Source organism: Gopherus evgoodei, chromosome 2, assembly GCF_007399415.2.
Source record: "Gopherus evgoodei ecotype Sinaloan lineage chromosome 2, rGopEvg1_v1.p, whole genome shotgun sequence".
NCBI classification, from domain to species: Eukaryota; Metazoa; Chordata; order Testudines; family Testudinidae; genus Gopherus; species Gopherus evgoodei.
Window position 1 is genome coordinate 85,429,962 of NC_044323.1, and position 17,700 is coordinate 85,447,661.

The 17,700-nt window shown below is 39.1% G+C and overlaps 1 protein-coding gene across 30 annotated transcripts in view; it reads right to left on the reverse strand.

Annotated features, from left to right (window-relative positions):
- The window catches only part of CLASP2 (cytoplasmic linker associated protein 2), a 292,183-nt gene that overhangs the window by 152,320 nt on the left and 122,163 nt on the right, over nucleotides 1-17,700 (reverse strand). For all 30 annotated transcript variants that reach the window (XM_030551253.1, XM_030551246.1, XM_030551236.1 and 27 more), the window contains 3 exons: nucleotides 9,598-9,677; nucleotides 3,544-3,636; nucleotides 3,001-3,146 (listed from right to left, as the gene is read on the reverse strand). In XM_030551253.1, the coding sequence (XP_030407113.1) occupies nucleotides 3,001-3,146; nucleotides 3,544-3,636; nucleotides 9,598-9,677 (319 nt within the window). The remainder of the gene's footprint in view (nucleotides 1-3,000; nucleotides 3,147-3,543; nucleotides 3,637-9,597; nucleotides 9,678-17,700) is intronic.

A 17,700-nucleotide genomic window follows, 5' to 3' on the forward strand; every position in this document is an offset into this window, starting at 1 on the left:
TTAACACAGCATTTATCCTAATGACATTAAGTGACATTTTGAGTTTTACATCATAATTTATCCTGCCATAGGCAAACTATAAAATGTGTCATAGTTAGCCATACATGAAATCTGCAGTCCCTCCCCATCTTATTTATTCAAGAGTTGTGGCCATAAATTCAGAGTAGCTGATCATTTCCATACTCATAGCAATTTAACTCTCCATTGCTCAGAGCAAAGTTTTCACCAGTGCACAGTAAATGCAAAATGTGCTTGTAATCAGAAGCAAGTGTCATTCTGAGTACCAAAGGGTTAAATGTCTTTTGTAAAAACACATTTAGAAGGAAGAGTGCCTGCCTACTATGTGGTAAAATATGGATTTTTTTTTCTTCATTTGTTGAGGGAAAGCCCCCAACACCACAGAAAAAAATGTCTTTTTCTGTTTTTGCATTTCTGAGAATACCATAAACATTAAATTGGAGTCGGCAAGCGATTGGAAAAATTAATCGCTATTAATCGCGCTGTTAAACAACAATAAAATACTATTTATTTTAAGTATTTTTGGATGTTTATTACATTTTCAAATATGTTAATCTCAATTACAACACAGAATACAAAGTGTGCAGTGCTCACTTTATTTTTATTACAAATATTTGCACTGTAAGAAACAAATAAATTTTATTTTTCAATTCACCCCATACAAATCCTGTAGTGCAATCTCTTTACCGTGAAAGCTGAACTTACAAATATAGAATTATGTGCAGAAGAAAACTGCATTCAAAAATAAAACAACGTAAAACTTTAGAGCCTACAAGTCCACTCAGTCTTACTTCTTGGTCAGCCAATCACTCAGACAAACAAGGTTGGTTACAATTTGCAGGAGATAATGCTGCCTGCTTCCTGTTTACAATGTCACCTGAAAATGAGAACAGGCATTCGCATGGCATTGTTGTAGCTGGCATTGCAAGATATTTACCTGCCAAATGCGCTGAAGATTCATATGTCCCTTCATGCCTCAGCCACCATTCCAGAGGACATGCTTCCATGCTGATTATGCTCGTTAAAAAAAATATTGCGTCAATTAAATTTGTGATTGTTCTCTTTAGGGGGAGAATTGTATGTCTCCTGCTCCGTTTTACCCACATTCTGCATATATTTCATGTTATAGCAATCTTGGATGATGACCCAGCACATGTTCGTTTCAAGAACAGTTTCACAGCAGATTTGGAAAAATGTAAAGAAGGTACCGATGTGAGATTTCTAAAAAGTAACTACAGCACTCGACCTAAGGTTTAAGAGTCTGAAGTGCCATTCAAAATCTGAGAAGGACGAGGTGTGGAGCATGCTTTTAGAAGTCTTAAAAGAGCAACACACTGATGCGGAACCTACAGAACCCAAACCACCAAAAAAGAAAATCAACCTTCTGCTGGTGGCATCTGACTCAGATGATGAAAATGAACATGCATCAGTCTGCACTGCTTTGGATCGTTATCAAGCAGAACGCATCATCAGCATGGAAGCGTGGGGCATACAAATGTTTAGCATATCTGGCACATAAATACCTTGCAACGCTGGCTACAAAAGTGCCATGCTCTCATTTTCAGGCGACACTGTAAATAAGAAGCAGGCAGCAGTATCTCTTGTCAATGTAAACAAACTTGTTTGTCTTAGCATTTGGCAGAATAAGAAGTAGGACTGAGTGGGCTTGTAGACTCTTAAGTTTTACACTGTTTTATTTTTGAATGCAGTTATGTAACCAAAACAAAATCTGCATTTGTAAGTTATGCTTTCACAGTAAAGAGATTGCACTTCAGTACTTGTATGAGGTGAATTGACAAATACTATTTCTTTGGTTTATCATTTTTACGGTGCATATATTTGTAATTAAAAATAATAATATAAAGTAAGCACTGTGTACTTTGTAATCTGTGTTGTAATTAAAATCAATATTGAAAATGTAGAAAAACATCCAAAAATATTTAATAAATGTCAATTGCTTTCTATTGTTATAAGTGCAATTAATCACGATTTTTTTAATTGTGATTACGTTTTTTGAATTAATCACGTGAGTTAACGGAGATTGACAGCTCTACATTAAATATATTTCACCATTTACATGTATATATGATATGATATTGAAGTTCCTCATTTCACTTCTATTTTCAATCAATTGACTAGACTATTAAATGTAAGGGCCTGCTCCTGAAAATGCTACAGGGCACAGTGCTTGTTACTATGAATAGCCACACTGAAGTCATGGTAACAAGCACCCAGGAGTAATTGTTCTGAGGCTTGGAACTTGAGTTTCTGAGTAAACAGTGATTGGATGTGTTTACACATTACATTAATTTGGTTATCAAAAGGACTGAAATGCATAACTCAAATGATGGCTCATCTGTTTTTCTACAAGTGATTTTCTTTTCTATGAAAGAATTGCACTTACTATCTAAAGGGAACATAAACTTTGTCCCAACCTAAGTGATATACACTGAAGGTCACTCAAGACTTCGCCTGTTGTTCAAAAGAAATCATTTTGACAAGGCATTATCCAAATATAAAGCACATGAATTATTCTCAATAGAAAATTATAATTAAAATCTAACATGACTATTTCTATGCTTAATTCACAATACATTCATGTACCTTTTCAGAACAATTTTAGTAAATTAATAAGTGTAAAAATATTTCACTTACTAAAATAATCCCCTGCTCTTTTATATAAACACTCTCTTTTCAAGCAGATGTCTTATTCAGCCAAGATATAGCATATCTTCTACATCATGGAACATACTCGCAGTTACAATGAAGAGTGCTGCCTTAGATTATATGCATTGTTCCACAGCTTCAAATCCTGACTCCACTCTCCAACCAGGTATGGTACACAGAAACTCAACACATATTTAGCTGATGGTGCATTCGCACAGCTGAGATGTATTTTTTTTTAAATCTTGATGTTGCTAGCCATATACCTCATATACCTTATTTAAATCTAGACCCATTTAAAACCAAGCATGTACTTACGCTACAGTAATGCACGCTTCTCTAACCACCTGGGATCTGAGATCCTTAGCTGATAATTTAAAAGCTCCATCCAACAACCGTAGATGCTGGAAAAAGCAGTCATACTGTGCAGCTCCAGCAACAAGCAGCGATCGAACCTTCTTGAGCTACAACAAAATTAAGACAGTTAGTTATCAATACTCCTGACTGCACAGAGACAGAGGTTTTAAAATATGTAAAGCCTACAGGCAAGTGTCACTACCTGCAAGGCACATGTATATGTGTGTACACATAATTTTGTGCTTACACACGCTGAGACTCAGAAGACGTTCTTTGGAAAAATTACCACTTAAACACCGTTAGAAATATATTTTTCTATATATTCTAGGGTTTTTTTTTTCAAACTGATATTGCAATGATACACCACCACATAAAAATATGAAAAACAATTCCATCTTTAAAAGTGAAAATTTCTTGAATTAATCTCAATTGTAAATACTTCACCATTTTGTGAAAGCTTTTTTAGAACAACGTTTGGACAATCTGTTTGGATAAAAAACATACCGCACTGGCTCGCTGATCCCAGTCATGTTTATCATCTGAAAGAATTTCCCTGATTTTGTTTAATGTTTCTTCAAGCTCTCGACTAGAATAGATCTGTTTAAAAACAAATAAAATGTAGACTTAATATTTTCATGTTTACCTGAGAAAAGGGACAATAATTGCCTTAGGTTTAAAAAAAAAACTGAACTACAATTTTGAAAACATTAAGGACAAAATTCCACATAGGCAGATTCTAATAGAGTTTCCATTTTAGAACACATTTTTATTTATATACACAACTGTCATTCAAGGCCTTCTAAATTCAAAAGTGTAACGTTGATTTTGTGATAAACATTTTATCTCAGGAAAGATTTCAGTCTCAATCTACAGAACAAGTAAATCACCAACTCCAGTGATTTATTAATTTCAGTAATTTAATTTTTTGATTCAGCTACAATTCATTGTGAGTGAAATGTTTAGGAAATAGGTCAATGTGTTACTGTGATTAAATTTCAATCTAATTTCCCAGTATGTATATAAAATTGTTCTACTATGAAAATAATATTGGGGCAGGGACTTATGTGTATATAGTACTTGGCTCAATAGAGCCCTGACTGAATTGCTAGGCACTCTACAGCACAAATAAAACCAACAATTTTTTTGAAAAATACTTTAAGAATCTCAGTAACATCTATGTGAGTAATATGTATCCCAGTGATGCATAGCTAGAATTAGTTTTTTTCAATGTTCCTTCTGTACATTCCTTTAATAAATGCATTTAGTAATTTATTACATTTTTAAAACTATATTTTGAAGAAGGCCTCTATTTTCACAGTTTGGGTTAGCTTTTCACCTGAAAAAAAAAAAATCAAAGTTTGACTGACCAACAAATCAATAACTCGACAAAACAAAAATCAACTTGTTAACTACTGTTGTCAATTCCAGTGTTCATGTATAAGAAAGAAGATTTCACAAGGAGGAAAATTAAAAGCTTAAGAAAATGCATGTTTGAAAGCACCCACTTTCATATACAATCAAGTTAATGAAGTCCTTCTGATTTCTCTACTCCATCTCCTACATTCACATACCCTTCTCTGCTCCCCAGGATCTAACTAGAACATGCTCCTTCCTGCCTTCATGGAACATGCTAAATTCATGTTCTGACTTTTCTCCAGCCAACAGAGGGAAGCAGGTCAGAAACAGAGTTTTGAGTAAGTTCCTCTTGAGCAACTTCAAATAATTTGACAAATTTTGTTGTTGTTGGAAAATGGTAGTATGTTGAAAATGGAGGTTTGTTATTTGTTACTGGAGGTTCTATGAGATATGTGGTCCCTATCTGATTCTATGACATATGTGGTCCCTATTTGTATTCACGTGTCCGAGTCTAGACATTTTTAGTAAGCCGTGTCCGTTGGTGCGCACATGGGAGCTAATCTCCTTGTGCTCTGAACCGAAGGTATGAACAGCAGAGCAGGCCAATGCCTCTCCAGTTCTATTCTTACCAAAGATCTGGTCATGATCCACAGCAGAGAGGACAGAGCAGTGGAATTCAGATAGGGACCACACATCTTACAGAATCTCCAGTTACAGGTAAGTAACATCCATGTCTTCTTTGAGTGACAATCCCTGTGTATTCCACATGTGGGAGATTAGTAAGCAGTGGTCAAACAGGACGTGGGCGGGAGGCTGCAGATGGTATGACTGTAATACTGCTGTCCACAGGGCTTCAGCCAGAGGCGATGTGCGAGGAGGACATGTGGGGTCATGTGCTGTCGGGCCCCCTCCTTGCACTGCAGCTACTGGAGCTGGCAAGCTGGAGGCTGTGCCTTGGGTAAAGACAACGGGAAACAGCTGGGAGCTGCAGGGAGTGCTGCTACTTTTACTGCTGCCTCTCCCCAAGGAGCTAAAACAGAGGATCCTCCATGCAGCTCCCAGCTGTTTGCCGCTACCTCTCCAGGCAGAGCTAACACCTGGGAGCGGAAGGGACGTGGCGCGAAAGAGGAAGGTGAGACTAGGGGTGTGAGACTCAAGTTATTGGGGGCCCGAACCTTTTAACTGTGCCCTCCACCCTCAGCAGGCATTAGTCATTTCTGGCGGAAGCCCCAAGCTCTCCCCCCCCCCGCCCCCAAGTCTGCTATGCAGAGAATGGGGGGGAGAAGGGGGGCAGGAGCCATATTAACTGTAAAAGAGCCGCATGCAGCCCACGAGTCTTTTTGGCCACCCTGGTCTAGACTAACACGTAATGTCTTGTAAAGGCATGTATGCAGCTCCAGGTCACCACCCTACATCTTGTAAAGGCACGTTTTGCAGAGATGCTGCAGAGGTTGCTTGAGCTCTAATTGAATGGACTTTCATCTCCTCCATGCAGCCTGAGATCCATTTAAAGAGTCTCTGCACAGATAGACCTTTAGACCTTGATCACTCTACTATGTGATAAAAAGTCTAGGTGTCATTCTAATTGCTTTTGTTCTCTGTAGATAAAAGGCCACCAGACATCTAGGGACTAAAGCCTTCTCTCTCCATCAGAGCCATATGGTTCGAGGAAAAATTCCAATAAATGAATAGTCTGATTCATGTGAAACTTTGAAATGACTTTAGGAATGAACTTCAGTAGGAGGCAAAGACAGACTTTATGGACGATGGTGTATGGTGGGTCTGCCATGAGTGCTCCCAGCTTGCTCACCCTTCTGGCTGACGTAATGGTGACTAGGAAGACAACTTTCACCCAGAGATGGCACAAAGAGCAGGTGGCTAATGCTTCAAAGTGAGATTTGGTAAGGTAGAGGTCCAACTGAAGTGTTGGTTTCACCATTGCTGGAAAAGTTCTAATAGGTCTTTTCAGGAATCTAGTCATCATTGGCTGAGTACAGATAGTCCTCAATTAGAGGATGAAAAGCTCTGATTGCTGAAAGGTGGACCTGCAGGCAACTGATAGAGAGGCCTGATGTCTTATGGGTAAGCAGGTATTCTACAAAAACAGAGATTACAGAGGATCTGGAGATGGCTGGTGGTGGTGTAACCAAGAAAAGAAGCACTTCCACATGGTCAAAGAGCTTCTCTTGGTAGAGTCCTTCCTCCTGTGGTTAAGAATGGATTGAACTGCCACTGAACATGTATGCTCTGCATCTGATCCCTATTCAAATACCAGGCCTTGAGTTGTAGTGGTCCTGAGCTGCAGTGCCTGATTGTACCATTGTGTTGTGTCAACAGATCTGGCAGTGGTCAGATGTTGATGGGAGGATGGGTTGAAATCCTCAGGAGTTCCAAGAACCAGAACTGTATTGGCCAGTCGGGCACAATGAGGGGGGAAGCATCATCTGGAACGACAGATTTTCTTGATGAAATAATAGGCTCCTGCTCTCCTGGTGGTGACACAGATAACGTGGGAGGATGTTATGAGTTGTGGACACATTAGGAGAGGATCCTCTTCCTCTCAAGGTGATTTCTTCAGGTGTAGGGATGTCTCCAAGGAGATCCACGACCATCAAAAAAGAATTCTGTAGTTACAACAGAGTGAAAATATCCTAAAATGACATACAGGTTTTGACCCTCCCTGATGTCTGGGGAGCCTCTGAGAAATGGATTGGGAGATCCAGGTGTAGTACTCAAAGGATCCCATAAGAGTAAATTGGAACCGTTGAATGGATCTGGTTGGTACCCGCCCTTTGGTTTGTGGGAAGGAGCCAAAACTGGGACTGTCAGATCTTTCTTCCTTCGCACTTTGCCTTCTTGAATGGCAGGTTTATGCGAACCTAACTGTCTAGGAGCTGCGCACTATGACTAACCTTTGGACTGATATGGGGAGGGATCTTTTTTCTTTTCTGATTTGAATGGGGATCTGTCTTTATATCTATTGCCATGTTGCCTGCTCTTGTGCAAGGATTTCCTAGGCTTAACAGTCTTACTGTCTACTCCAGAGCTCATGCTCGGAGCAGTGCTACTTGCAATCTGAGGCCACTATACAGGAGGTCTCCTGGCCTGGATACAAATGCAGCCTCATGGCCTGATCCATGAGGTGCTCCCATATATGCTAAAATCACAAACCACTACCCTGACCTGCACAACCTGTATAGGGAGATCTGTTTCAATTAGATTTTGACATTTACCATTTGGACACTCTTGAGTGATTACAAGAATCTGTCTAGGATCGTATGTGTTATACAACCAATATAGACTGACCACACCCTGTGCTGCAGAGCATGGCCCTTGCCAACATACTGGGGATAAATGCTAGTAAGAAAGAGTGGTGTATTTGCATTCAAAATCATCCACGCAGGAGCAAGATGTAAACGAGAGGGGGAAAAAAAAAATCTTGCAGCATAAGGGTTGAAATTCTGCAAAGATTTGCTTAAGGGTGGGGCCGGGTGTTATGGAGATACCTGCAATAAACTATTCACTTCACAAAAATGGTCAGCTGCTCCTTTGCCTATGGATGTCCTCAGAAGTATACCTAACAAACAGCTGTGTTGTCATATGGAAGGAACACTATATACCACTGTGGATCAGTCATACAGAGGGTTCTTTATGGTAATCACAGCCTGCAATGAGTTCTCAGTGTTCTACTATAAGTTGGGGGTTTAGGTAATTTTTTTCCCCCAACAAGAGATCACTTAACAGGTGGCCCAACCACAAGCAGCACCAAATATCTATAGTTCAGCACTCTGATAATTCAGACCACTTAATTAAAAGTCAGATATCAAAAAGAACTCAGCACCCATAATTTAGGCACCCAGGTATAAGGCTAGACTTTTCAAAAGAATTCTGTTAGAAATAAGCACTTCTGAAAATCTATCTGGGTGTGCTGGATTCAGGTCCTAAATTTTAGGCATCAACTTTGAAAACATTAGCCTTGCTTTTTAAACTATTTGTCTAGTTCAGCATTTAATTAAGTACAATCCTAGATTTTCCATAAAATCATGTCTTCTTTCATTCACATCATGTATCAGCATTAAACAAGTAAAACAACACTTCAGTGAGAACAAGGTCACTTCTCTCAGTAGTTACTGGGAAAAGATTAATAAAATAATAATGGTCTTGAACCTGAAAAGAAAATAAAAAGTTAATTAGTAACTAATAGTTGAAACAAAGCGTTTCCAAGAGAGGCTGGGAAATAACCATCAATGGAAAACTTAACGACTAATTTGACATTATTTACCAGGAACAATGCAATGATGATGGAATTGATCCTATTATGATGCAAAACTGGACTCAATTATACATTTGCATTTATTTCCAAAGCAAATATTTCCATGATTAGCTGCTGTATCAAAAAAATGCATATTTTCACTTTTCTTAAAAAAGAGGGTGCCTATTCATATGATAGGGACCATGACACAGAAAGTTTACATGTTCATTTTGAATGAAAGTAATAACCAACATATGTAAACGCAGGCATTGTATGAGTGTATTAAACAATTCCTACAGTTAATATCTTGGTAAATTTTAATCCACTATTCACAAACAGAAAGGAAATTAGCAATGTGAATCAAACCTCGTCAACTTATTTTAAAAAAATCAAACCCTCCATGACTCAAATTACACAAGAAAGCTGTTAAAAAACAACACTATTTTGTATCAGAGGGGTAGCCGTGTTAGTCTGTATCTGTAAAAGCAGCAAAGAATCCTGTGGCACCTTATAGACTAACAGACGTTTTGGAGCATGAGCTTTCGTGGGTGAATACCCACTTCCTCAGAACACTATTTTGGGTTTTTTTAATATATCAGCACAAACTGTCCTTTGCCTACGTTAGAAATAATATTAATGTCCTAGACCAGACCAATATACCAAAGTTCAGTGCAGAACAAATCTTATGGCTAACTTCTAATTCTAGCCTAAAAATATAATGGAAGCCAACACCCATTTTTAGAATGTATGAGCAGGCACTGGCAACAATTTGAAGGGGAAAATTTAACAATGCCCCGCTAAAAGTCTGATCACTTCATGACAACAAAGCATAATTAGAAAAAAATTAAAGATTAAAGAAGTTTGTTGACACAAAGAATTGTAAATCAAAACACACAAAAATAAGACATTTCTTCTGAAAATAAAATTGAGCATGAATGACAATGTCTTACCTGTACAGAAGGAACATCTGTAAACGCCTTAATGAAATCATCCTCATCGACAGCTCCAGCTCCTCCTTCTTTCGATGCACCTACGCAAGTTTTAAAACAAAATTAAAAAAAACATATCAACTGCTTAATGGTGTTGAATACATTTCAAATTTACAAAGATCTTCTAGTTCAAATACATTCAATTTATACTTAAATTTTAGTTACACTGTAATCTTTATTTGGGTGAAAAAGATTGGCAAGGTGAAAAATTTAATAGAACTGATAAACATCGAATTTCTAATATATAGGACATTTTAATATTCTAACATCTGTTTTCATCTTTAATCTGGGCAGAATCAAAATACCAAAACTTTCCACAAAATAGTAAGTTACAAAAAAATTTGATCTGGGAATGTCAAATTTCTTTGACATTTTCAGCCAAAAAAAAATGTTTCAACATCCTCGAACTGAAACATTTAAATTTGTTAACCTAATATAAAATATTTTTTCAATTTTTACCATAGAAAAAAATTCCCCCATCAACATTTTACAGTGAAAAAATTCATTTTTGCTGAAACCACATTTTCTGCCAAAAAACCAACTGAAACCCATCACCATATAACAGGCTTGTACAGAATGCCTCTACTGAAATAAAACAGGTTTTCCTTGAACATATACCACACAATAAATTAAATAATGTATTTAAAAATCATATTTATAAAATCATATTTAAAGTAAATCTTCATTTTAAGTAATTTAAGTAGGGATGCTCAAACAGCCCCATGTCTTTTTCAGCCAAGTAGTCAAAGGCCCTTTGGAAAAGGTACATATTTTATTGGTGCAGTCCGATTCCCTTGGTCCTACCCTACTGACTAATATTGGTGTGATGCTGACAGAAGCATCAGATTACTGTATTCAGGATGAGCTGCAATTAAGTGCTTGGCAGAACTCCATTAAGATACAAGAAGTTTCACCTTTCTTTAAATGGGACCAAAATTCTTCTACTAGCTTAAGAAGAGAGTTGGACACTGGTTATTTCCACTTTGATTTGTCTGGATAACAATAGCTGGTATGCTGGACCAACTGTGAGAAGGGCCCTTACTAAGAGCACAGCAGCTATGCCAAATGGTTGGAGGCTATGGAGGCTGAAAACTGATGGTCTTCAGCCTTCCTCTAATATCATCTAGATTTCCTTATCTTCCTCCAGCGGGAGTCTAGTCTTTCTGTTGAATCCTGAGAATGTGCAGGCAGAAAATTTTAACAGTTCTTATTCATGGACTGTACTCTTCCTTGTTCAGTGTTGGTAATAGGGGACGTCATATCAAATATTTTTTCCTAAATATTTTTTTCCTAGAATCAGATAGGGACCACATATCTCATAGAACCTCCGGTAACAAATAACAAACCTCCAATTTCAACCCCCACGGGTCGGTTTTGTTCAACATCTTCATTAATGATCTGGATGATGGGATGGATTCCACCCTCAGCAAGTTTGCAGATGACACTAAGCTGGGGTGAGAGGTAGATGCGTTGAAGGGTAGGGATAGGGTCCAGAGTAACCTAGACAAATTGGAGGATTGGGACAAAAGAAATCCTTTGCACTTCAACAAGGACAAGTGCAGAAACCTGCACTTAGGATGGAAGAACCCCATGCACTGCTATCGGCTGGGGACCGACTGCTAAGTGGCAGTTCTGCAGAAAAGGACCTGGGGATTACACAGTGGACAAGAAGCTGGATATGAGTCAACAGTGTGCCCTTGTTGCTAAGAAGGCTAACGGCATATTGAGCTGTATTAGTAAGAGCATTACCAGCAGATCGACGGAAGTGATTACTCCCCTCTATTTAGCACTGGTGAGGCCGCATCTACAGTATTGTGTTCAGTTTTGGAGCACCCATTACAGAAAGGATGTGGACAAATTTGAGAGAGTCCAGCAGAGGGCAATGAAAATGATTAGGGGGCTGGGGCACATGACTTATGAGAAGAGGCTGAGGGAATTGGGCTTATTTAGTCCGCAGATGAGTGAGGGGGGAGGTGTTAGCAGCCTTCAACTACCTGAAGGAGGGTTCCAAAAAGGATGGAGCTAGGCTCTGCTCAGTGGTGGCAGATGACAGAACAAGCAACAATGGCCTCAAGTTGCAGTGGGGGAGGTCTAGGTTGGATATTAGGAAAAACTATTTCACTAGGAGGGTGGTGAAGCATTGGAATGGGTTACCTAGGGAGGTGGTGGAAATCTCCATCCTTAGAGGGTTTTATGGCCCAGCTTGACATAGCCCTGGCTGGGATGATTTAGTTGGGGTTGGTCCTGCTTTCAGAAGGGGTTGAACTAGATGACCTCCTGAGGTCTCTTTCAATCCCAGTGTTCTATTATTCTAATATAGATCACAAGTTTCTTATGATCTGAACTGGCTGCCTTTTGATTCCAGGGTGGAAGTTAAGATGTTGGTTTTGGCCTATAAAGTCCTAAATGGCTTAAATTTTGCCTGCTCGAGAGAACTCCCATTTCTAGATGCTATGCCACTACAGATACAATTAATGGAGACTCTGGAGCTACATTCTCCATTGGTCTGAAATACATCAAATTTGTTGACTTTCAGAGCAAACTGCAAGCCTATTTCACAGGCTTTTGGGAAGTATGGAGTAGTTAAAGTATGTACTGAACACTGATTTCATATTTTCAAAAGTTCTCAGTCTTCTCTTAAATAACCTCTGAATCAGCTAAAGCAACTTGGTATACAATAAAGGGCTTGGTGCATTCACATAAATTACATGCAAGAACACAACATTCAAAGAACATTATTGAAGTTGCAAAGTTAAGCACTCAGGGTACGTCCAGACTACCCGCCGTATCGGAGGGTAGCGATCGATTTATCAGGGATCAATATATCGCGTCTCAATAGATCGATCCCCAAACGCACTCCCTGTCAACTCCGGAACTCCACCGGAGAGAGCGGCAGTAGCGCAGTCGGCGGGGGAGCTGCAGCCGTCGATCCCGCGCGGTGAGGACAGGAAGTAAGTCAGAATAAGAGATTTCGACTCCAGCTACGGTAGTCCCATAGCTGAAGTTGCGTATCTTACATTGACCCACCCCCGCCCCCCAGTGTAGACCAGGCCTCAAAAGTTGAGAAATGCCAGAGTTAAGGTTACCTGTGCAACCTTAATTTGGTACGCTTGTACAAATGCATTATTATATAGTCTACTTACATCATTACATACTATGTGTCCATAGAACTCCTGCCTCCTTCAGTCCTCAAAATAGATAGTGCCCACTTAATGAGAAGTTATTCAATATTTTGCTTCCTCTTCGAAATTCTATATGTGGCTCAAAGCCTTCGGATAGTGTGAAGTAACTTAAGTTGGGCTGTAAACAGAGCTATTAATTTCTTCATAGGCTTTTTCTATAGTTCTCATCACCACACTATTTGAGTGCTTCCCAAATATTAATTTATCTTCACAACTCACCTGGTATTAGCTCCATTTTACAGGAATATGAAAAATTCACATGTTCTGTGCATATATATTTTCCTACTGTATCTTCCATTGCATGCATCCGATTAAGTGGGTTTTAGCCCACGAAAGCTTATGCTCAAATACATTTGTTAGTCTAAGGTGCCACAAGAACTTGTTCTTTTCTCCCCCCGAGTGCTGTAGCTATGCCAACCTAACCCTGGTGTAGACATGGCTAGGTTGACATGCTTCTGTGGCCCTAACTCCTGCTGCTCAGGGAGGTGGAATTCCTACAACGACAGAAAACCCTCGCCACTGTAGGATGCACCTACATTACAGAGGCATAACTACAGGACTGTAGCTATATAGCTGTAACACCCATAGTTTAGACATGGCCTTAATACGCATATAGCTTACACTGCAAAACACTGCTTTTGCTGGTAAAGCTTATTCCAAACACACAGACAAGAGCGCAATAAGCTATAGAAGCAGCAGTTTTGCCGGAATAACTGTTTACACTAAGGGCTGTTGCCAGCCCAGCTATGTCAGTCAGAGATCACACCTCATCACATCCTTGACCAGCGCAACTACGCCAGCAAAAGATCGTAGCATAGACTTAGCTTCAGTAAATAGGAATTGATATATATTTTAACTGTACATTTTGCATGTTAGTGATTGGATATTGCCCCAAATAGTGCATCTCTTATACAAGTTTTCTTTCTAAACAAGGAAGTGGCATCAGTAAAACTTCAGGCGTGAATCTAAACAGAAATAATTAAACCAGTTAAAAAAAGACTGAATAGATGCTTCTATGCAAGAGTGGTTTACTTCAGTTTAGTATAAGTCAGTTAGGAATGGGTTTAAAATAAACCTAATAAGTCATTCAAACTGATATAGGAGCATCCACAGAACATTTTGCACTGGTTTAACTATATTGGTTTAGAAGAGACAGTTCAATATATATCCAAGTAAGTTACACTGGTAGACTAGCCCTTATGTTTGTCAAAGGCCTTGCATAAAAATAAGCTTGCACCGGATTAGCTAAAGGTGCAATTTTAAATCAATGCTGTTGAACTGAAAGTGTTGTGTAAACTTTTTACACTCTGGTTTAATTCTCTAAGAAAAAAATTTAACATAACTAAAATCAACCACCCTTAAACCTAAGTGAAACAAAATTAATAGTAAGAACTTGTTCAGATGAGTTTATACACATTTCTTCCCCAATTTTGTAATCTTAGTTACTAAAGGCAATGCAGGTAACAACACTTATTAAAGTTGCCCAGCACTGCTCATTATAAGCCTATTCTCAGTTGCTTACAACTTTGCCAAATTTGAACCATTTGGGCTGAGATTTTCCATGCTGGGTGCTATCGCTGATACAGGTTTCAGCTAAAATGTTTCAGCTGTTTCTGAGAATAAGATTTTAGACAAATATTTTCTCCATATTAAAAAAAAATCTTACATTTTTACTGAGAAGCTCAGGCACTTTCATGCTTAAAGGACGGACTTGAAAATTTGGCAGGTGATTGACTGCCTTTGTGACAGGTATGTGCCTTTTTCTGTTCCTGTGAAATGCCTCTCAAATATAAGCATCTGAAAAACCTGATTTCACTCATGGTCTTCAGAGACTTTAGAGGTTGCCAATTAACTTCTCTACAGATTCCGCTTGCACTGGACATGCCTTATTCCCTTACAGTTCCCATGTGCCAGCCACACTGTGCATGCACCATCCCCACAGAGTGACCAAGCATCCTGAATCCAAGGGCAGCAGAGGCTGAATAGGACTTTTCCTGCAACTGTGGTGCAGGGAACAGTAGCAGAAGGGGATAAGGAATGTTGTTGGTGAGTTGCAGTGTTGAGGAGGGAGACAGTGAGAGAAGGGACATTATCAGGACCTGGGTATCTCAAGCTGGGAACCTAAATTTAGTAGAAGCTTGACATATTTGACCGCAGTTACTCTGTACCTCAGTTCCCCAGCTGTAAAATGCAGCTATCACCATCACCTAATCTAACAGGCACGTTATGGAGATAAATTCATGAATGCTTGTGAAGCACAGATACTCTGATGAGAACACCATGGAAACAACAGTAAGGAAATTAATTTTGTATTCAGTGCAGATTTTGCATGGTGTGCAGTAAATACAGTCTGAGATCAACACAATGAATGTGGAGGATAAAAAAATTATTGATTATGCACCCATTCACTGCATGAGGCAGGAGTCGGGGGTGGGGGGTGGGGGGCAGAGTGAGATTACAGATGCGCAACCTTAATTCTGGTATTTCCTAACTTTGAAATGCTTGACTTTCCAACCTTAAAATTCTTATGATGTAGTTTTTTAATGTAATCATGTGCAGTACTTGAGTTTTACACTAGTTAATTTCTAATCTTAAACTGGATGGGATCAGCTAGCCTAGGAGGCTCTTAGTATCTGTGCCTTGCCAATAACCACATAAAGTAGAAAATCTTGTGAGCCACCGGGAAAAACTATTTTCAACCACAAATTTCAAATGACACATAGCAGTTTCTTCTTGCCCTACTAATTCATAACACATCTTAAAAATCACTTTTTGATTATCATCTTAACTTCCCCTAGATCCTAACTTCATTTCTAAAATAATTTATATTGCGACCCCCTTGCGAATCACAGAAATGTAAGGCTAAAAGCGACCTGCGCTGAGGCAAGACGAAGTAAACTTAATCCAGCTCTGACAGGTGTTTGTTCAATCTGTTCTTAAAAACCTCCAATCATGGAGATTTTACAACCTCCTATGGAAGCCTATTGTAAATCTTTACTACCCTTCAGTTAGAAATTTTTCCTATTTAACCTAAATCTGCCTTGCTGAAAATGAAACCCTTTATTTCTTGTCCTACCTTCACTGGACATGGAGAACAAGGGAGAAACTAGTCCTGATACCAGCTGCACCAGGCCCTTTGTGTCCCTGGCCCAAAACGGTCAGCCGGGACCCTTACTTTGAGTGTCGCTGCTTTTAGTCAGTGAGTGAGCTTTAAAAAGTCCAGAATAAATCCCAGCTGCAATAGACAACAACTAGCCTTTTTAGTTTTATATCATCACCCCCAATTCCCATTTATACGGTACCTTTTATGTGAGTATTTTAAAGCACTTCTCACTATTAATGCATACCACCACAGTAAGGTAAGTGCATGAACTTCATTTTCTTAGTAGAAAAACTAATGCAGAGAGATGACTTGGGTCCAAAAGATGACACAGCTTTACCAGGTGAAAAACAAGTTACCTATGGGGCATTAGACATGCAGTCTTTGATTACGATCAAGTGAAGACAGACAACATGAATCAATTGGAAGTAGTGAAGAAACCTACTGCCACTGGTTCCAATAAGAGACATACCTTGTTGGGATAAGAGTCAGGTCAGTGGCATAAAAACTCAAGTGCTCTTGCTAGAGGTTGCTAAAAATTGACATGGTGTCTCTTAGGATTCTTTCCTGGGCCAATTATGGGACTTATACCCTGTGCTGACCAGATGGTATCCTCCAATTCACTACTCAAATACTCCAACTGCCTGTGAACTAGAGCCCTACATGGGACTGTTTTTTTAATCCTGCTCCTGCAATACCCATTCCCACTCCTGCATTGTTTCTTGCATTTTTATTCTGCTCCCACCCACAAAAACCTTAGATCCCGCAAATCCTGCAGTAGAGACAAATTCCCCCATGCTACTAAAAAAACCCAAAACACCAGCCTTTTTATTATTTTTATATATACATACATACACACTGAATTCAGACAATTTTTACCATTAAAAGAATAAAACAAATCTTTACATGGTTTAAACCATGTAAAAAATACTTTAACTCCTGTTATAATAGACATAAAATCTCTTTCTAGACCTCATTTGAATTTAAATATTACAAGTTTTAAAGTGTTTTCCCGCAAATTACCTCAGTCTATTTTTTCTGCCTGCCCAATTCCACCTGCAATAAAGTACATTTTATTCGCTCCCATTATTATGGCAGTGGGTCCTGCAGGATCCCAGTGCTGCTGCAGGGCTCTTCTATGAACAGATAGGGCATAATTTGCCTTCTGAAGAGCCTGTGAAAGCTGCTTCACTTATGGACCACCACTTAGATTTAGCTTGGTGTTTGCAGGAGAGCTCATCCATGCTGAGGGGGGATGGGCCGAAGATTCTTGGAAGGGAGGTGTTGCCACACCAGAGTCAGTGGGCTGACAACCACTACACTGGCAATTACCCCATCCAGGGAAGGAGGATGAGAAGCAAAAATGAATGAAGAAGTAAGTTGGCAAAAAACGGTCAGGAGCAAAGCAAACCAACACTAACTACTGCCACAAAGGCAGAAGATTTGGTGGCAAGCTAGAGGAGAAGGCGTGTCCGATATGGGCTGCATTAGAATATTACAAACTGTAGAAAGGAGGGAAACAGCTCATATGTCTCAGAATTGGGGGAGACACTGGTTTGCAGAAGAGAGACTATGGCTATTGCTCAGATACTGTCTGACAAATTTAGCTTTTTTTTTCCATGTCCCCAAAGAATAAAAAAGGAGACAGTTATACATATCATCAGATTAAATCTTCTACTATTACTAAGTGCAAGTCTACACTACAAAATTAAGTCAACATAAGTTGTGTTGACATACAGCCACCACAATAATTAAATTGCTTTGCATGTCCACATTACAGTC